Source organism: Cajanus cajan, chromosome 9 (assembly GCF_000230855.2).
Source record: "Cajanus cajan strain Asha chromosome 9, NIPB_CcT2T_4, whole genome shotgun sequence".
Taxonomy (NCBI): Eukaryota; Viridiplantae; Streptophyta; class Magnoliopsida; order Fabales; family Fabaceae; genus Cajanus; species Cajanus cajan.
Window position 1 is genome coordinate 13073078 of NC_138525.1, and position 19226 is coordinate 13092303.

At 33.1% G+C, this 19226-nt stretch overlaps 1 protein-coding gene across 1 annotated transcript; it reads left to right on the forward strand.

Annotated features, from left to right (window-relative positions):
• Nucleotides 1-5051: 5051 nt before the first annotated feature.
• Nucleotides 5052-6610, forward strand: LOC109813907 (alpha/beta-Hydrolases superfamily protein). The gene is made up of 2 exons (XM_020378198.3): nt 5052-5582; nt 5728-6610. The coding sequence occupies exons 1-2, from the start codon at nt 5212-5214 to the stop codon at nt 6155-6157; spliced, it is 801 nt and encodes a 266-aa protein (XP_020233787.1). The 5' UTR covers nt 5052-5211; the 3' UTR covers nt 6158-6610.
• The last annotated feature ends 12616 nt before the right edge of the window (nt 6611-19226 follow it).

Consider the following 19226-nt stretch of genomic DNA (forward strand, 5'->3'; position numbering starts at 1 on the left):
TAGCAAACTAGCACACCTTTGGTGGATTTGAGTGGAGGAGTGAACCGAATCCAAACCTAGCCTTTGGAGGGATTTACACCACACAAAAGGAGTGTTTAAACACTTGGAGAAGACTAACAAGTTTGCTCATTGTGAAGGGACCCAAGTGGAGGAGTTGAAGACCTAGAATTTTTTTGGCTTTTCATATTTTTACTTGATTTTCCTTTTCGGCCTCTTGTGTTTTGGGCCTTGGTTTCATTCATTTTTTGGTTTGTAATTGGTCATTTCTAAACCTCTTCACTTTGGTTTTAGTTCGTGTAGTTGAAGGTGATTTGAAAACCTTCACCTAGGACTTCGACTAGAGTATGTTTTAAGTGCTTTCCTTTTGCATGTTTTATAGTTTTTGGTAGTATAATTGTTAGGGTTTTAACTTTGGTTCCAATTACGTTTAGAAGGCTTGCTTTTGCCTACTAGGAGTAACGTGCACACACACACTTTATTGTTGTGCCAATTTGTTTTGTGAGAAAAGTGGAAAAGGCTTTGTGATTTTTACTTGAAAAGACTTGGTTTTTAAGTGATTCCTAGTAGTCCACCTCCCTTTGATAGTTCACTTTGTACACTTAGGCCTTTTCCTACCTATCTTGCACCTTGAAAACCTTTTTGAAAACCTTTTATCACTCACTCTTTGTGAAAACTTTTTCAAACCTTTTTGAAAACAACTTTGTGAAAACCTTTTTGGATCAAAGATGAGTGATCATTCTAGTGTCCATGGTCATAATTCATGTAGTACTAGGTCTAGTGTTAGGGATGAACTTAGGCAACTCAAGGAGTACCTAAGAAAAAAAGAAGAGGAAAATATAAAAAGAGAGGAAGAATTAAGACAAAAAGAAAAAGAGTTTGAAAAAAATAATGAGGAAATAAAAAGATTGCTTGCTAGGCTAGTTGTGGGAGGAGAGGTTAGTGGCTCAAAACCAAGAGTCACTTCTCCTAAATCCTCAAAAGGCAAGGGGCATATGTTTCATTCAAGTGTTCACGAGGAGGAAGGGCATCATACCCAACCTCCAAGTGATATCTTCTATAGTAGTCATCACAATGATGATTACTATCAAAGACCCCCAAGGCAACATAAACATAGGGAGTCCTCCAATAAGGAACCCAACATCACTCTTCCCCCATTTCATGGCAAGGATAATGTTGAAAATTATTTGGATTGTGAAATGAAAGTTGAACAACTTTTCTCATGCCATGGAATAAGTGAAGATAGGAAGGTTTCTTTAGCAACCCTTAGCTTCCAAGGGCATGTTATGTATTGGTGGACCTCCTTAGAAAAAGAAAGGAGAATAAACCATGAGCCCCCAATCCAATATTGGAATGAGCTCCGTAGTGCTTTAAGAAGGAGGCATATTCCTCCATACTATGACCGAGAGCTTATGGATAAGCTTCAAATATTGAAACAAGGGTCCTCTAGTGTGGAAGAATATAGACAATCTATGGAGTTACTAATGATGAGGGCTGGGATTAGGGAGGAAGAGAGGACCACAATCTCAAGATTTCAAAGTGGTTTAAACCTTGAAATAAGAGACAAAGTTGAACTTTTACCTTATAGAGATTTAAATGAACTTGTTCAACTTTGTTCAAGGGTGGAGCATCAACTTAAAAGAAAAATTTTTCGAAAAGACTCCACTCCATCTTATTCCAAGAGTTTCAAGAAGGAGGGCCACTCTTCCCTACCTTATCCCAAAGACGAACAAGAAAAAAAAAGAAGAAAAAGAAAATTCATCTTTTAAAGCACCTTCCAAAGAGTCTAAGTCAAGTGAAATCAAGTGCTTTAAGTGTCTTGGAAGAGGACATATTGCTTCTCAATGTCCTACAAAGAAAACCATGGTTTTAAAGGCCCAAGATCACTATAGTAGCCTTGATGAAACTACTTCATCTTCCTCTAGTAGTGAAGAAGAAGCCATAGAATCCGAGGAAGAGATTTTACCTTGTGAAAGAGACTTACTTTTGGTAAGAAGGTTTCTTAACAATCACTCTAGTGACATTGACCAATCTCAAAGAGAGAACTTGTTTCAAACAAAATGCAAGATTTTAGAAAATACTTGTTCTCTCATTGTAGATAGTGGATCAACTTCCAATTTTTGTAGCACTAGATTGATTGATAAGTTAGCCTTGACTACAAAACCTCATCCTAAACCTTATAGAATGCAATGGATCAATGAGGAGAGAGGTATTGTAGTTAACCAACAAGCAAGCATACCAATCTCCATTGGCAATTATAAAGAAGAAGTTTTGTGTGACATAGTGCCATTGGAGGTTAGTCATGTCTTGCTTGGGAGGCCATGGCAATTTGACAAGAAAACAATCAATGATGGCCTCACAAACAAAATAAGTTTCCAACACTTAGGTAAGAAGTTTGTGTGGTGTTCTCTATCACCCTCTCAAGTGAATGAGGACCAACTCAAACTAAAAGCTAAGAAAGATGAAGAAGAGAAAATCAAAAACAAAAAGAAAAAGAAAAGAAAATAATTTTCCCTTTGAAGAAAAAGAAGGGTTAGGTTGAAGAGAACCTTAACCTTTGTGTCATCCTCATTCTTTTGGTGCCAAAGAAAGATGGAAATGGAGGATGAACACCTTTTTTTTTAAAGCCATCATTGAATAAGAGGCACCCAATCCCTAAAATAGATGATTTGGTGAATGAATTACATGGGGTCAATAATTTTTTTAAAATGGTGATGCCTCTTTGGCTCTCTCCTTTCCCTAACACTTTCATTCAACAAATTGTGTACTTAAGGATTGCATAGCTAAGTTTTAGTATTTTTACTTCCCTAATTGTGGTTTCACATCTTTTGAAGGATCAATGGAATGGAAGAGCTTAAAGATTTGAAGTCAAATCCTTCTCAAGAGGGAGGGGATGATGGAGGACCATCCTTGGTACTTAATGTGAGACCCATCACATGGTTCATGACTAGGATAATGGAGAGATACCATGTATGGATCCACCTCCTAGGCCCAATTTGAGTAGTATAGAATTTTATTGCCTTATTCCAATTTTACCCTTGTATTTTGGGGTGTTTAGGACTTAGAATTTATTTTCTCTTGTATTTCCCATTTTTACCCTTGTATTATGGGGTGCTTTAGATGATTAGGGTTTTAATTTTGGGCTAGGGTGTTAATTAAAGGGTGACGCATGTTTTTGGTGTTATTGGGTCTATTTTTGGTGTTAGAAAGGCTTAGGCCCAAGTGGAGGGCAAAGGTTGCATGGTTTTATCATGCACCTAGATATAGCCAATCTAAACCCAAAGATTCCATCATTGGCCACCAAGTTGCATTTAGGGTTCATTTGCATTTCATTTGGAGTGCATTTGCCTACTCCAAATGCAACCCTAGATGCCTCCCCTCCTATAAATACCCAATGCACCACACCTTGTAAATACTTTGGATTATATGAATTTGAGAGAGCATTTCTTTGCCTCAAATCCTATCCTTAGTCCCTAGGTTAGTTCGGCTAGCCCCCTTCATTCTCCACCCTTGGAGAGTGAAACCCTAGAGTGGCCTCCACCTTCACTTGGAGTGAGCCAACCTTGAGCAACCATACACCATACACTTCCGCCAATCATCACTACTTCTCGCCTAGCTTCCTTCTTCCACCATAAACCTCCCTTTGTCTAACCTTTGGTGAGCCTAGATCATGGGCAAGGTGTCTCCCTTCAACACTTCACTTACAACCATGGAAGGAGGGACTCCATCAAATTGTCTTAATGTGCTGAATATATTATGAGTCATTTAATTGCTATGATGATGATGTTGCCTTGCCGTAAGATGAAATATTTAATATAAAGATGTTTTATAAGTTGCATATTGAATTTTTTTCACTAGCTTATCTTTTGTTTTCCTTATGGTAGGAACTACGATGATCATACTTGGTATAAGAGAAGAACATGATTAGCAGGATGGTTGCACAATTGGGAGGATAGTCACATTAGAGGTGATTAGTTTTTCTTGAAATTGAAAATCCAATTTGATTATTTTTTAAATCATATTGTATTGTTCATAATTTAATGTCAAAATAACAATATAATAAACAAAGGTTGCAAAGTATATGTAACACTATCAACAAATAATAAATTTTATACTTTTTCTTAAAAATGTGATCATGCTATATTGGAAGAGGCATTATCCAATGAGAGAGAATAAAATATTTTTTTCATCTATCCCTCACTCCTCAAGAGTTTCAAGTAATTTTTCAAATAATTCTAATTTGATACGTGAACTGTCCAATTTGTAAAATGGAAGCAACTTACTATTTATGTTAATTTACATTATATCAATTATTAGTTTAACAAATCAACTCATAAACCTAGGATAACATTCAATTTGAAACTATTTGTCCTGTTAAGCTTAGTGGATTAGGATAAAATAATCAAATTTTATTTAAGTCAATGTTTTAAAACTCAACCTAATCTTGTTTTCAGATTGGTCGAACCAAGAGACCAAATTCAAATTGATAGTTGTAGCATACTGATGCAGTTGGAATTACTAATTTTATTATAAATTTTTTAGTTTTAAGGATTTGTTTATATAATATTTTTACATTTTTGAATTATTTCTATATTTTTTTTGGATATTTTATCCTTCTATTTTTAAAATTATTTAGTCATTCTATTTCTATTTTATATATTCTAATTTCTTTTGTAATAATATAATTATATACTTAAATAACTCGGTTATAATACATTTTTAGCCCATGTTCATCTTTACATCTTAAAATTTATTATTTTTATAATGTGAATTAACTTTTCTTAGTAATTATTTTTTATTTTGAAATATTTTTATACCATTATTGTAATTTTATAATTATAATCTCTAAAATTATACTACTTTTTATTGAATAAATATAATCTAAATTAAAATTTTTAAAATATTTTACTCGTTCCGAGAAGAGAATGTACCGAATTCCTGTATTTTGGTCGGTACAGTAGCAACTGAAGTTGAAAGGTTAAAAGGAAGATGTAAAAAAGAAAAAGGAAAGATAAAGAAGTGAAAGATGGGGGTGGCGGTTATAAATAGCAGCGAAAGGGACAAAGGGTTGGCAAAAAAGAAATACAAAATAAAAGAGGAAGAAGTTGGAGTTGAAGTGGAAGTGGAAGTTGAAGTTGAAGTTGAAGTTGCCTTGATCATCATCATCATCATCTTCAACATCGCAGAAGAAATAGGTAATTAGATTATAAGAGGATGGGAAGTTCGATTCTGGAGGCCCTGAACGTGCGCGTGGAGGGCTCAGGGGAGAAGTACCTGGTCCTGGCGCACGGCTTCGGCACGGACCAATCGGCGTGGCAGCGCGTGCTCCCCTACTTCACCCGCCACTACAGCGTCATTCTCTACGACCTCGTATGCGCCGGCAGCGTCAACCCCGACCACTTCGACTACCGCCGCTACACCACCCTCGACGCCTACGTCGACGACCTCCTCAACATCCTCCTCGCCCTCCGCGTCCCCCGCTGCGCCTACGTCGGCCACTCCATCTCCGCCATGATCGGCATGCTCGCCTCCATCCGCCGCCCCGACCTCTTCTCCAAGCTCATCCTCATCGGCGCCTCCCCCAGGTCCCACCACTACAATACTAATTCACTAATTCACTAATTCACTAATTCACTAATTCAGATTCAGATTCCTATTCCTATTCCTCTCTAATCTCTATGCTTAATTAATTACAATTTACATCTATCTATCTCTTCTCTTATTTCCCAGATTCCTCAACGATAAGGACTACCACGGGGGGTTCGAGCAGGGGGAGATCGAGCAAGTCTTTTCCGCAATGGAAGCCAACTACGAGGCCTGGGTCAACGGCTTCGCGCCGCTCGCCGTCGGGGCCGATGTTCCCGCCGCGGTCCGGGAGTTTTCTCGGACGCTCTTCAACATGCGGCCCGACATCTCGCTGTTCGTGTCGCGGACCGTCTTCCACAGCGACCTTCGGGGGATCCTAGGTCTGGTTAACGTGCCGTGTTGCATTATGCAGACGGCACGTGACATGTCCGTGCCCGCCAGCGTGGCGACCTACATGAAGGAGCACCTGGGCGGGAAGAGCACCGTGCAGTGGCTGGACACGGAGGGCCACCTCCCGCATCTCAGCGCTCCTTCCTACCTCGCTCGCCAGTTGGAGATAGCGCTTTCCGAGTAGCCAAGCGCGTGGCAGTGGCAGTGGCAGTGGCGAGTGGGTGTTGTTAAGTAATTACGGGGGTAGCTAGACTAGGCTAGAACCCACACGGGCTCAACAAAGAACAAGTGTACGAAAGGCTCCCAAACTTGACACCTGCCCAATAACGTGTGGGTGTTGCTTCTTACACTTTCGGATTTTTATTTCAGGATAAGAATCTGCACGTGATCTCTGCGTGCCCATTTTTAGTATTTCTTTTCGTTCTTGTGCTTTTTTCTTTTTTTAAGGGCAAAGAAAAAAAAAAAAAAAAAAAAAAAAAAAAAAAAAAGAGAAGGATGAGGGAGACTTGTTATTATTGTTTGTGGCTATTATTATTATTATTATTATTATAAAGGTGTTGTTTATTTTGTTGGGTTGCTAAATAACTGCATTAAGTGAGACAGGTGAAAAGAAATGAAATGATTTTGAATTATGTGACACGACCTGAGTACGGCACTTTCCCATTTTACAATGCCTTATCCGTTATACACTATCTTCCACAACGTGTCTGGCCCACTTATTCTTGGGCTTTCGTCTTGTTTGGGTTTCTGCTTCCTGTTTTCCTTCTTCGCCTCTGCCTATTCTTTTTCCCTGTCGTTTAGTTTATCTGTATTTATATATCCAAGTTTTTCTTTTAATATATTTGAGACAATTTTAATCTTTTAAATAAAAATATAAAACTGTTAAATAGAGATAATAAAAGGTTCAAATAATTTTTTTAGTGTGTAATAATTACATATTATTCTATTCTTGTGAGTAATTAAATGGAAGAAGATGACTTTCTCTCACTACTATATTAATAAATTTTTAAGTAAAAAGGTTACATAAGTAATTTTCAGTATATATATATATATTATATTATTTTTTTTACCGTAAAAGTAATTTCAGTATTAAAAATCATGTTACATAATTATTCCGGGACTGAAAAAACTTTAAAATTAGTTTCTAATATTAATAAAATATATCATAAGAAGTATTTAATATTTCAGAGACTATTTACATAATTTTATTATTTTAAAGATTATTTAAGAACGATAAAAAATATTTCAAGTCAAACTTTAATGATTTATGTGAAATCATATTTTTCTTAATTTTTTATTAGTTGATAATTTAAAATAATGTGTTAAATATTTATTTCGACCTAAAGAATCCGAAAAATAGTTATTTTTTTATAACTTAAGTCATTTTTTTTCAATATTACTCTAAGCATGAGGTTAAAATAAAAGATAAACTTTGTGAGATTTAATTTTCTTAATGTCATGGTGAAGCATATTAAAATTATTTTCAGAAGCATTTACATGCAACATTCCACAATAATATTAAAAATATTTAAAAAGTCATAAATTATTTTTATAAATTGAAAAAACTATTAAGAGGATTAAAACGAAAATAATTAAAATAATCTTACTTTAAAGGGACTCAACTTCTACATAAGTTAACTTTAAATCACCAATGGTATCTAAAGTTGTTCTGTCTGGTTGAGTACTTAGAATATGCATTCTTGCTAGGAAAGGTCATTGTTGTAAAAAAGATGCAAGATGAAGGTTACTCGGTGAAAACTTATCTTGACCAAATTGGGTGGACCTCAATTGCCGAGCTAAAGCGCGACTAGCACCATACTCCCTAAGTTATTTTCTAGGCCTCCATTATCTAGGGGCCAAACTCCATCAATGACTGTATCAACCAAACCACCATCCACATTAACCCTCTAAACATTGTAACAGTCTCTGGTTGCAAGAAGGAAGGCGAAACATACAAGGGTGATTAGGAGGCAACCATCACCCAAGAAATAGTAAATGCACTCATCTACTCTAATGGCCCAAGACCATCAGAGAGGAACGCCTTGAAAAAATTCCACTAATAGGCCAACTTGACTCCACTCAATAAGATGTTCCATAACCTATTGTTCAACATCTTCTTGCCAAGGTCAGGCTTTAGAGACCACGTATCTAACGTGGATCACTTCCGCCTTTACTATCATGTGTTGGGAAACAAGATTAATTTGTCAGAGTTGGTGTACAACCACTAGAAGGCATGTCTCTCGTAGCGCAACCAGGACAAAAGCAATAGAGCCCCAATACCTTATGGGATGCTCTTTTCTTAGATCATCTAGCATGTAAGGATTGATACTTCATCCTTCTCAATCGATCTTGATGCTGGAGAAGTCCCTATGACCACACTTTGAAAAATGGGCATAACCCATCTTTTCCCCTTTATGCAAAGCCACCCCCTGACCATCAAGGATGAACTAGTGGAAGAAGAGCCATCCACCAAGAAGCTTGCACTAAGTGTTCAAAAAAACTCGTTTGTCCAAACCTGCTCCCTCTAAACCATCTTCCAAAGTCAATAGCTCCAAACCCCTCAAAATCCATGTCTAAAAAACATCATCTGACTTAGATGTAAGCCACTTGTCCACCATCTTCATTGGAAATCCTCCACTTTCATCCTCGAAATCCTTTCTCAACCTCCTACACCATCTACATAACTACCTGCTTCTTCGTCTGCCCATTCATCCCAACTACAATCCTAATCTCAACCACCTTTTCAACCTTATCCTTAGCCACAACCACTTTAATAAACCATCCTATCGGCTCCAATAATATGCAAGATATGCCTAATACCTGGCCTTTAAGCAACCCCAGTCAATGGAGGAAGAGAAAACAGTGAAGCATCTGAAGCTTTAGTCTACAGAAGAAGCCAAGTAATAAGCCCTCACAAGGGCTGCTCTAACTTCCCTAGAGGCCCAACAATTGGAAGCTGCCATTAGTCTTTCCTTTACGAAGTAGAGGACTAATGATACTCAAGCTTAGATGGCCCCCAAGTTGTTTTTGAGGGAGAGCCTAAATCTGAAGGTCCTACTTAGGCTAATGCGGCTGAAGTCGAAGCCTCAAGTTTGGCCTTGCCTACTATGCATCTTTGTGGCACCACAATTCCAAACTTGGTGGAACTTGTGCATGCAATTTTCAATGCCAACATCTCAATCGAGGTGATCGTTGATGTGGCATCACTCAATGTGGATTGTTCCACGATGGAATCGAATCATAAAACTTTAGAGGATTTAGCTTATATAGTACCTTTATTTGATCTAGTTGACTTTGTCGACTAGAGCTCATACTCTGAAAAAGCATGCAAAATGGAGTGCTATTGGAAGAATAGTCGTCAGATGATGACTGTGTTAAAAAAAATGGCCTAACCAAGAGAGCAAGTGAATTGGTTGCTTAAAAATTTCTTACACAACTTTCTTAGTTTTGAAAAACTTTTCTAAATCTTTCCAAAAAAAAAGTATGTTGATCTGTAGTTGTATTTAGGATACTAAGTTCATATTCAATACAAGTTTATATTCACTCAATTATATATGCAGTGTTTATGCCTCACAACACATAACAACAAACATAAAAACATAATTACAAGAATGTAAATTCAAGTGTAGGGAGTGAGAAAAATGCACAACCAATTTATTTTAGTTCAACCACATCCACTTGTGACCTACATCCAATCCTCAATCAACTTAATTAAGATTTTTCACTAATCTTTAATATCAGATGTTTTACAATCACAATACCACATGCAATACACTTCTACACTATTAAAGAAACCACTTCTTGCACCCCAAGAAGCACTTGTAGCACCTCACTACAAGACTTCCTTTCTTAAGAAACCTACTTAAGAAAAACACAATAGAGAAGTTAAGGAAAGAATTCACCTGATGTACAGAACAAATTAGAGTAGGTGAATCAACTAAAGTAGTTTATTCTATCACTCCATGAATATGATGATCAATTCAATTCCTGAAATCTTTCTTGAGGTTATCACAAAGGTTATAGAACCTCTTCTTATAAAGAAAAATGTTTCTTAGAGAGTGTTTTCGAAAAAGATATCACAAAGATTTAAGTCTCTCAATTCTAAGTGTGAGAAATGATATATATATATTGATAGAAATAATCAATTATTTACATGGATAATCGATTATTTTGTTTTTAGCAGATATGGAAATCAACCAAGTTTAATCGATTATTTTGAGTAATAATTGATCATGCCAACAACTACTCCTAAGAGAACTTGTTGTGATAGTTATGTAAAGATATTGGTTATGTGTATAAATTGAGGGATATGGAATGTTAATTGCATTTTATAAAACACTTTTATTGATTAAATTGTGAGTTTTGGTGAATTGAGTTCTGACTTGTAATTTTGCATTTTTTGTTGCGTGTGGTTTCTAATATGTTGTCAAGCGCCATTTGGGGTGCATCGAGCATCGTCGAGGCAGAGACCAAAGTTTACTCTTAGTGTCTCTCATGTCGAGCGTGGGATAACCCTTGTTGGGCGTGAAAGCTTTAGGGGTTCATTGTGACACTTCTGTTGGGCGTGAGCTGACCCTCACCAAGCGTGGACACTTCAAAGAGCTCTCAGTGGTGTTCTCACTATGTGTGGTCTAAACAGAGACCAATGTGGTCCTATAGAGGTATTGCATTGGTGCAGACATGTGTCACTAGGCACCATTCTACATGTGATTCTTCTATTATTCCTTTGTTTAACCCTATGTTGTGACTCCTATAATGCAATGTTGATGTGGATATGAATTGATCTCTGTTGATGAATGTATGAGAGTGTGGGATGAGTAATGAGACATGATGAATGTGTGAATTGTGAAATTATGGAACCACGTGAATCATAAAGTCTATTTGACATGCATCATATGCATAAAAATGTTTTTGTAAGGGTATGATATGAAATACACGGCTAGGGAAGGTCCCTTGTGTAAAAGCTTGGGAACCAACCTTGGAGATAACTCAATTTGGAAGTCCTAGTCCTGCCCTCATGAGCATAGGATGTATCTTGCACAACTTAACTTTCCTGATCAAACCTTGATAGTATTTCCTTCTAGTGAGAGTGCAAAGGGTGTGACCCAACATGTACTCCTAGACTACTCTAGTGTATTGCTAGCGATAATGCACAAGTGTGATGTTTTTACTAGCACCACATGCATAATAATACATAGTCCATGTCCATTACATAATGCATTATAATGTATCTATCATTACTTATTATGTTTTTATTGAATAATTGTGTTAATAATGTCTATTGTATATGTCATATTTTAGTATATGTATTTTTTGTGTTTGGCTAGCTAGTTTTCATTTTTGCACTGTAAGCCATAGTGAGATATTTTTCACTCCCTTTCCTTTTATGTTATTTTCTTGTGGTTGTTGTAGGAGATCATCAACATGGTACTGAGGATGTTGGTGATGATGCTTAATCCTCAACGTTGGATTTTGCTCTAATAGGACACATGACACTAGAGTTTAATTAGGACTAGTTAGGATTTGATTCATGTTATTTAAATTGAGTAGTTTGATTTCAATTGCTTGTAATTTTATTAATTTCATCAAGTTTAGTTTACGTTAACAATGTGATTCACTTTACCTGCGTGGATTTTGTGCTTATTTCATCATATTGAAGTTAGTTAGTTTTATATTAATTATATGTTATGGTATGGTATGGGAGGCCGAGGTAGAGGGTGTCATATTCTGCACTTGTAGACTTACAAATCTAGCTTAAACCATCTGAAAACCAACAAATTTCAAGTATGCAATCCAATATATCACACACATTTATCATCCACATGTCATTTTCAACAAGATTAACATGCAACCAAGACTGACTAACAATCATCTGAATCACCCTAACATGCTCAAGTGACTCAAAAACCCCACCATGCAAGAATTTAATCTTCAAACACTAATATAGCCAATAACTTGGTTCAACATATTCAACAACCAATTCAATCAATGTTCAAGTTCCAACTTCCCTTATCTTTAATCTGAAGTGAACCAAGGGAAGAAGAAGAAGAAGAAGAAGAAGAAGAAACATAAGTCGAGCTCTAAGACTCAACACCAAGACAGATTCTTAGCTCCACAAGCTTGGAATCACTAACTCAATCGATCAACTATGATCCTACATGCCAATGAAATATAGAAAGTAGAAAAAGAAGGATCAAAACTTCAGAGCTTCTCTCTAAAGACTCCTCAAGAGTCCCTTAACTCCTAGGATCTCTCAACCACACCTCAAAACAACTCAACACAAATAGTGTAAAAATACAATAATTAATAATATAAAAAAAACTTATAGTGTTGCATTTGTAATGTTTCCTATTGATAAAAAATGATTAAATTTCACAAATTTAGCTTAGATTAATATATAGTTCCTATAAAATAAGGTTATTTTCATTTTAATCTTTTTTATTGTAGTTATTTTTATTTTGGTCATCTCAATTTTGTTTTTTGTTTTCTTTTTGATCCGCCCAATTTTTTATTTTATTTTTGTTTTAATCCTTTTAAATTTTAATCTTTATAATTTTTTAATTTTTCTATTTTGGTTGCTATAAATTTTTAGCTTTTCTACATTAGATTTAAAGGTAAACCGAACGACAAGGGAAAAAAATTCCAGGGGTGAAATTGAAAAAAAATAATTCAAAAAGGACTAGAATTAAAAATTATTTAAGCCAAAAATAAATCAAAATTTTAATTTTTTATATGGCTTATTTTATATTAAAATTATAAAATATTATTTTACTTTTTTGTTCAAAATTAAAAAAAATCAATTAAAAAGTAACTGATAGAGTTAACTTTGTTGCTATTGTAAAAAAAAATGGTAAGTAAAAATGTCAAACTTTTTACCTTGACTTTGTTATTATTATAAAAAAAAATTAATAATAACTTTTTACTCCATACGGTGTTTTTTTATAAAACTAATAATTTATGAGTATTAAGAGAATTTTTTTTTTCTCTGCAAATAAGATAGTTGATTTGATAGTATATATTAAAGTTGTCCTAAATGTATTTATTTATTTTTATAATTAACCATAACATTAACGAGAGACTTATTTTTATCAAATAATAATTAATGCCATAGATATTTTAGATTGATTATTATAGAAAGAACCAATACGTTGTATTGGTCATATAAAAAGAAACGGCAGATAATATATTATATAAAAAAACTGATAAATAATTGTAAAAATAATATAATAAAACATGTTATAATTATTTTCACTTATTTGAACAGAAACTAAAATGACCATTATTGTAGAGAGGTTTAATAATGGTTTCTGATGAATAAAAGAGTTGGTGAATGTCCCTACTAATATAAAAATCCCAAATTAGTTTGAATAGATACTTTTGAAAAGTGTATATTTTATAATATCTACAACGTACAAACTATATTATATTTATCTTCTATTCACAATTTGTTTTACTTTTTTTTCTTAACAAATATGATTATAGAATAGTGATGCAATTGCGTTTAATGAGTGGACGCAATTTAAATTTCACCTTTAGTTTTTTAATTGGAAAATATATTTTTATTATTTATAGAATACTCGTACAAAATGTATATTAGGGTTTACTTTTTTAAACATCCAGTGTAAAACAATAATATTTCAACTAATTGTTTAAGTAATCAATCATATGTGTCTAGAATATTTTTGAAGATCAATTTATTTGTAGAATTATTCCAACTTCACTGGGTTGCGGTGGTTGCACTTGCACATATGCAAGCCCAATACGGCCCAAATTATAAAACCTATTTAAAACTGAGAAAAATAGATATTATAAAATAATTTAATTTATAAATTTCAATAAAAATTCATCTAAACCTATAAAAAGGTAATACCATTAAACACTTAAGTTTTGGAGGAGCTAGTTAAATAGTTGCAATCGGATAAAATTATTTATGGTTCAAACTTGTGTAATAATTCTTTAAATAAATCTCTGTTGATATTTTCAGCATGCCATTGACCCTAAATTTTTATTATATATATAATATGTGTTATTTTTATATAAGAGAGAAAAATTAATAAATCATTTAATTATATATAAATGGTAAATATTAAAAAAAATTGACAATGATAAATATTAAGTATTTAAATGTCATGAAATTATTAGAGACTATCATGATCTCAACTGATTTCTATATGATAAATATAAAGGTAAAATATGTTTTTGTTTTTTTTTTTTTTAAATTTCTCTAATTCATTTTTAGTCCTTAAAAACTTTTTATTTTATTTTTGTCTCCCTAATTTTGAAATGCACCACTTTTAGTCTTCAAAATGGTTGAGATAACATTTTGCAAGTATTTTAAGTGTTATCAAAATTATTTTGAGAACCAAAAGCATGTTTTTAAAAACTAGATCGAATGACCAATCAAACCAGTTGGATATAGAATCGATCCTTAACCAATTCAATTCATTTTGCAATGAATTGGTGAAAAATTGGTAAAACCAGTCTAAAATCGACCAGAATTGATAAACCTGATAAACAAATTGGTCAGACCAGTTTGAACCGATTCAAAATATTTTATTTTAATTTTTAATATTTAATTTTAAAATATTTTTTTATATGAAAATACGTATTTAATAAAATTACAAATTAGAATAACTTATTTTTAATACTTGTCTCATAAATATAATTTAATCATTTATCTTGATTTGTAATTTTTAATATCTTTATTTTTTATAATTCATATTATATTATTTTGATACTTTTATTCTAGATGTAAAATTATTATTATTAATAGACATTATTATATTTTCTTTAAATTTAAACTTAAATATTATATACTACTTTGTTTATGATTTTACATATACATTAAATGTTAAGAACCTAAAAATAACGTTTTGTTTTAGTTTTTAGTATTGTAAAGTTGTGATATTATATTTATTTAATATTATTTTTCTATTGATAATTATAATAATAATTATTATTTTATTAATATTAGTTTGATCATTGTTTAACCATAATTGAATCATTGAACTTTGAATTAGTGTTTTAGACCTTAGACCAATTTAATGATCAGTTTGATTTTGAAAATATTGATCAAAAGTGATAACTTATCAAATTAGAATAATCAAAATCTTTCAAGAGATTTAAATTGAATTTTAATTTTTTTTGCCTTTCCCAATTTTTTCCTTCAAGCTCTGTCATTGACTCTTAATATGTAGAAAATTATACATTATACATGCACACACATGCACGCACACATACACACAATACATATATAGGAGGGATTCACTTACTCTAATAATAAGTCTTTGTAAACATATTTTACTTAATAACTCATATTTTACATTAAATTTTAATGATTTAACCGTTGAATTATAAGTTCTTAAAGTATAAATCAAGTCTACAAATTTTTTAAAATTTTGAAAATCACATGATACTTTATTTTATAAATTCAAATCAATATATAAAATATTTTTATGATTATCTGTCAATTTGAAACTTGAAACTTGAAACTTGAAACTTGAAATGGAACCCAATATAAGATCTAAAATAAAAAATTGAGACTTGAAATTGAAAAGGTAAAATTTTGAGATAAAACCTAAGAAACCCAAATCAATAAATGGAACTCAAATCTAAAATAAAAAGCCATATCAAATTTGAAACACATGTTCTTCAGAAAAAGAGCTTGTACTTTTGTTTGCATACAAACTATACCACCAAGACCTGCCCCTTTTCCTATAACACAACCACTTCCCCCTGCATTATGCCTCCTTGTAGGCCCATGAAGTACCTCGACGGTAATGGAAGGGGAAGGAGAGAGGGACTGGTTTGGAAAGTAGAAGGTTTCTTGAGAGGGTTTGGGAAATTATGAAACTAGGTTGAAGGATGAATGAGTCTCTTCAACTAGCTTCTAGTTGTGGTCCTATCTTCTTCCATGGTGACTCCAAGCTTCAAGAAGTTCCATGATGCTTCAAGAAGCTCCATGAAGCTTCAAAAATGGTGGGATATGGTTGAGATTGGCATGCCACTTCCCTTGGGAGGAAGATAAGCTATGGTTGGAAGAAAAGGTCTTAAGGAGAAAATTCTCAAAGAGAGAGCTAGGGCTTTTGGATGAGAGAAATCAAGAAGATATATCTCATATATGCTTAAAAGTAATGTGAATACAAGAGGGAACACACACACACACACACACACACACACACACACATATATATATATATATATGAAAGTTAGTAGCTTGTGATGCAAGCGAAGCTAACCTAGGTTAAGTTAACTTGAACTCAAACCACTCGACCAAACCAAGTTCCAAATGTCACTATCTTAGATCTAGAATGACCAATAAAAGCTTGCTATGTGGACAAGCAAGGGAAGTGTGACTCATGTTACCATCCTAGATCTAGAAGAACCATTAAGAGCTTGCCATGTGGCACATGTATTTGGTGTGACTAGACAATATCATGTGACTTGTTGGCTTACTTGGATGGACAAGGGGACATGTGGTACCCACATGTCTTAAATGTCCAAAACACTTGCATAAGGCAAGCGGATGTCCAAGCCATGATAAAAGGGCCAAAGTTGGCCCATCCAAGCCCAACAACATTTATTTGACCCTTTCTAGTAACACCTTCCTAAATTACTATTTACACCCTCAAATTAAAAAAAAATACAAGGACAAAAATATCCACACTATATGACCCAAATACAAAGTCCAAAATAAGAAAAATATACAAAAGGAAAAAAGAATACAAGAGAGAAATAGGCTATGAGACAAGCTTGTAACTTAAGGGCCTAGGCCTTCTATCTTCATCCCAAGCCCATTTTTTTTGTATCCTCCTTGACATTATCTTGTGATAAGCTTAGTGGTAGACACTATGTCATCAGGAAAGGAGAAGGATCTTGAGGATAGGAAAGGATAATAGAGAAATGTTGAAAGTGGAAGAGTGAAAATAAATAAAAAAAATGTAAAAGGAATGAATTTGAAGGGACATGAATAGTTGCAAAATTTTAAAAATAATTCAAAATTAAAATAAATATAACAACTTGACCATCCACTATTTTTAAAATAGATTAAATCAAAATACCCACTCAAAATAAATTAAACTACCTACTAAACACTTGTTTTAATTTTAAAGTAATAATTAATGCATTACCAAAAAAGTTATGGATTCTCTTTAACTAGCTTCAATTTACTCCCAATCTTTTTCTATGGATCTTAAAACTCAAAAGAAATATGCAAATGGTGGAGGATAATAGAAGAGAAGTGCACCACTTCAAGGAAGATAAACAAAAATGGTGAAGAACTTGCCACAATTAATAAAAGTTCACAAGGAGAGAATTTCTCCAAGAAAGAGAACTACAGTCTTGAAAGAGAAAACTCAATGTAGTTGATGATATCACCCTTTTGTTTGATCAGACTACTCTTTGGTTGAAAAGACTATGGCCACAGGTCTTTTTTTTTTATTTATCGTTTTATATATACCATAGTATTTTAATAGCTTTGGTACAAAAAAAAAAAGCATTTTGATCACATCTATTCCAAAATTTTACTATGTTAGTGGTTTAAAATGGTTCTATAAATTGATTCATTATTGACATAATTTTGAACTTAATTTATCAACAAATTTTCACTTTTGTATTCTTATTCATCTCTAATTTTCTTTGCGTTCTAGTATATGGAACCCAATCAATATAATTTTCAAAGATACATTAACTATTTGCAAAACCAACTACCACCTCCACCCTCTACCAGTGAAAATTCTTGAAATCTTCACTATTTTATATATCCACCACCATCATCCTCTACTGATGATAATTCTCCAAATTTTTACTATTTCCTGTATCCAACACCACTATCCTCTACCAATGATGATTCTCCAAATTCCTTCTATTTTATGTATCCTCCACCACTAACCAATCCTACTATGTGGTATATGCCTCTAATGGTTTTCAAAAAAGGTGTGGAGCGTTTAGTTAAGGAAACAAAATCACAAATCAGATCAATGTCTAAGTCATAGGTTGAGCAAGACAATATCACACTTGATGTAGAGGGACAACAAGAAGGATTATTTACTCAATAAAATCATGTGTTAGCATCATAATGGAAGAGAACACACTCTTTATTTAATCATGACTCAACATTTTGAAGGATCCAATTGTAGGAGTTGACAAATAGGAAATAGTTTCTATATAAGAATTAGAGATAATTATAATAGTTACCGCAATCAATTTCTAGAAAGGAAACCAAATCAATTGAAAAATTGATGGTTTCATATCAATAAAGCAATTCAATTGTTTGTCAGTTGTTACAAACAAGCTCATGATCAAAGAACAAGTGGAAGCTTAGAGAAAGACATCATGGAAATGCATATAAGATTTACTCATAATATATGGGTGATAAATTCAATTTTGAGCATACATGGTAGTTGTTAAGAGACGAGTCAAAATGAAAAATCAACGAAGAGCTTTTTAAAGAAAACAAAGTTTCTAAATCCAAGTTACCCTCAATGTCTTCTAAGACAGATGCGTCAATTGATTCTGAAGGATATGACCTAACAATACCAATGTCCTGTCCAATAGGCCAAAAGGAAATGAAAAGGAAGAATAAAGCAAAAGTTGTTGAAACATGTTCCAACAAAAATGAGTTAGGTAATATAGAAAAAACAATGGAAAAAGAAAAGTGATGTAGTGAAACAATTTGGTTGAAGCGAAGGAAGTAGTTAGCTTCAATAAGATGTACAAAGTCCTCTTGAGGGACATCTGGGATGATTGATAAACAACTTGAAGATCATGAATTAGCTTGAAATTTTATTAGCCGCAAGTTAGGACAATAATTATTATTGTAATTTTATTTTAATTGAATTTTATTACAAGTTAGGCAAAAAGTTGTTAAACTATCACAAATTAGGCTAATTTTATTTTAATTAATCTTTATCAGTTATAACTTTATTTTTAAATTATGATTAAGAAACCAGTTGTTGTTAATTTATCTGTTATGCAACTAGCTATTATGAAACTAGATGTTACAGAACTAGTTGTTAGGAAATTAGTCATTATTCATAATACTATATAATTGATCTAGACTTGTTGCATCTCATTCACAATTTTTTATTTATTTATCAAAACCTCCATTTTATTCTCTCTTTAAGTTCAAATTTAAGTCTTCCATGTAATGGATTTCGACACAAAATTTGATTCTTTTTTAACCAAATTATAAGTGAGGAACTTGAAGACAACATTGACAAAGAAATATTGAGGATAATACTCAAGATACAATA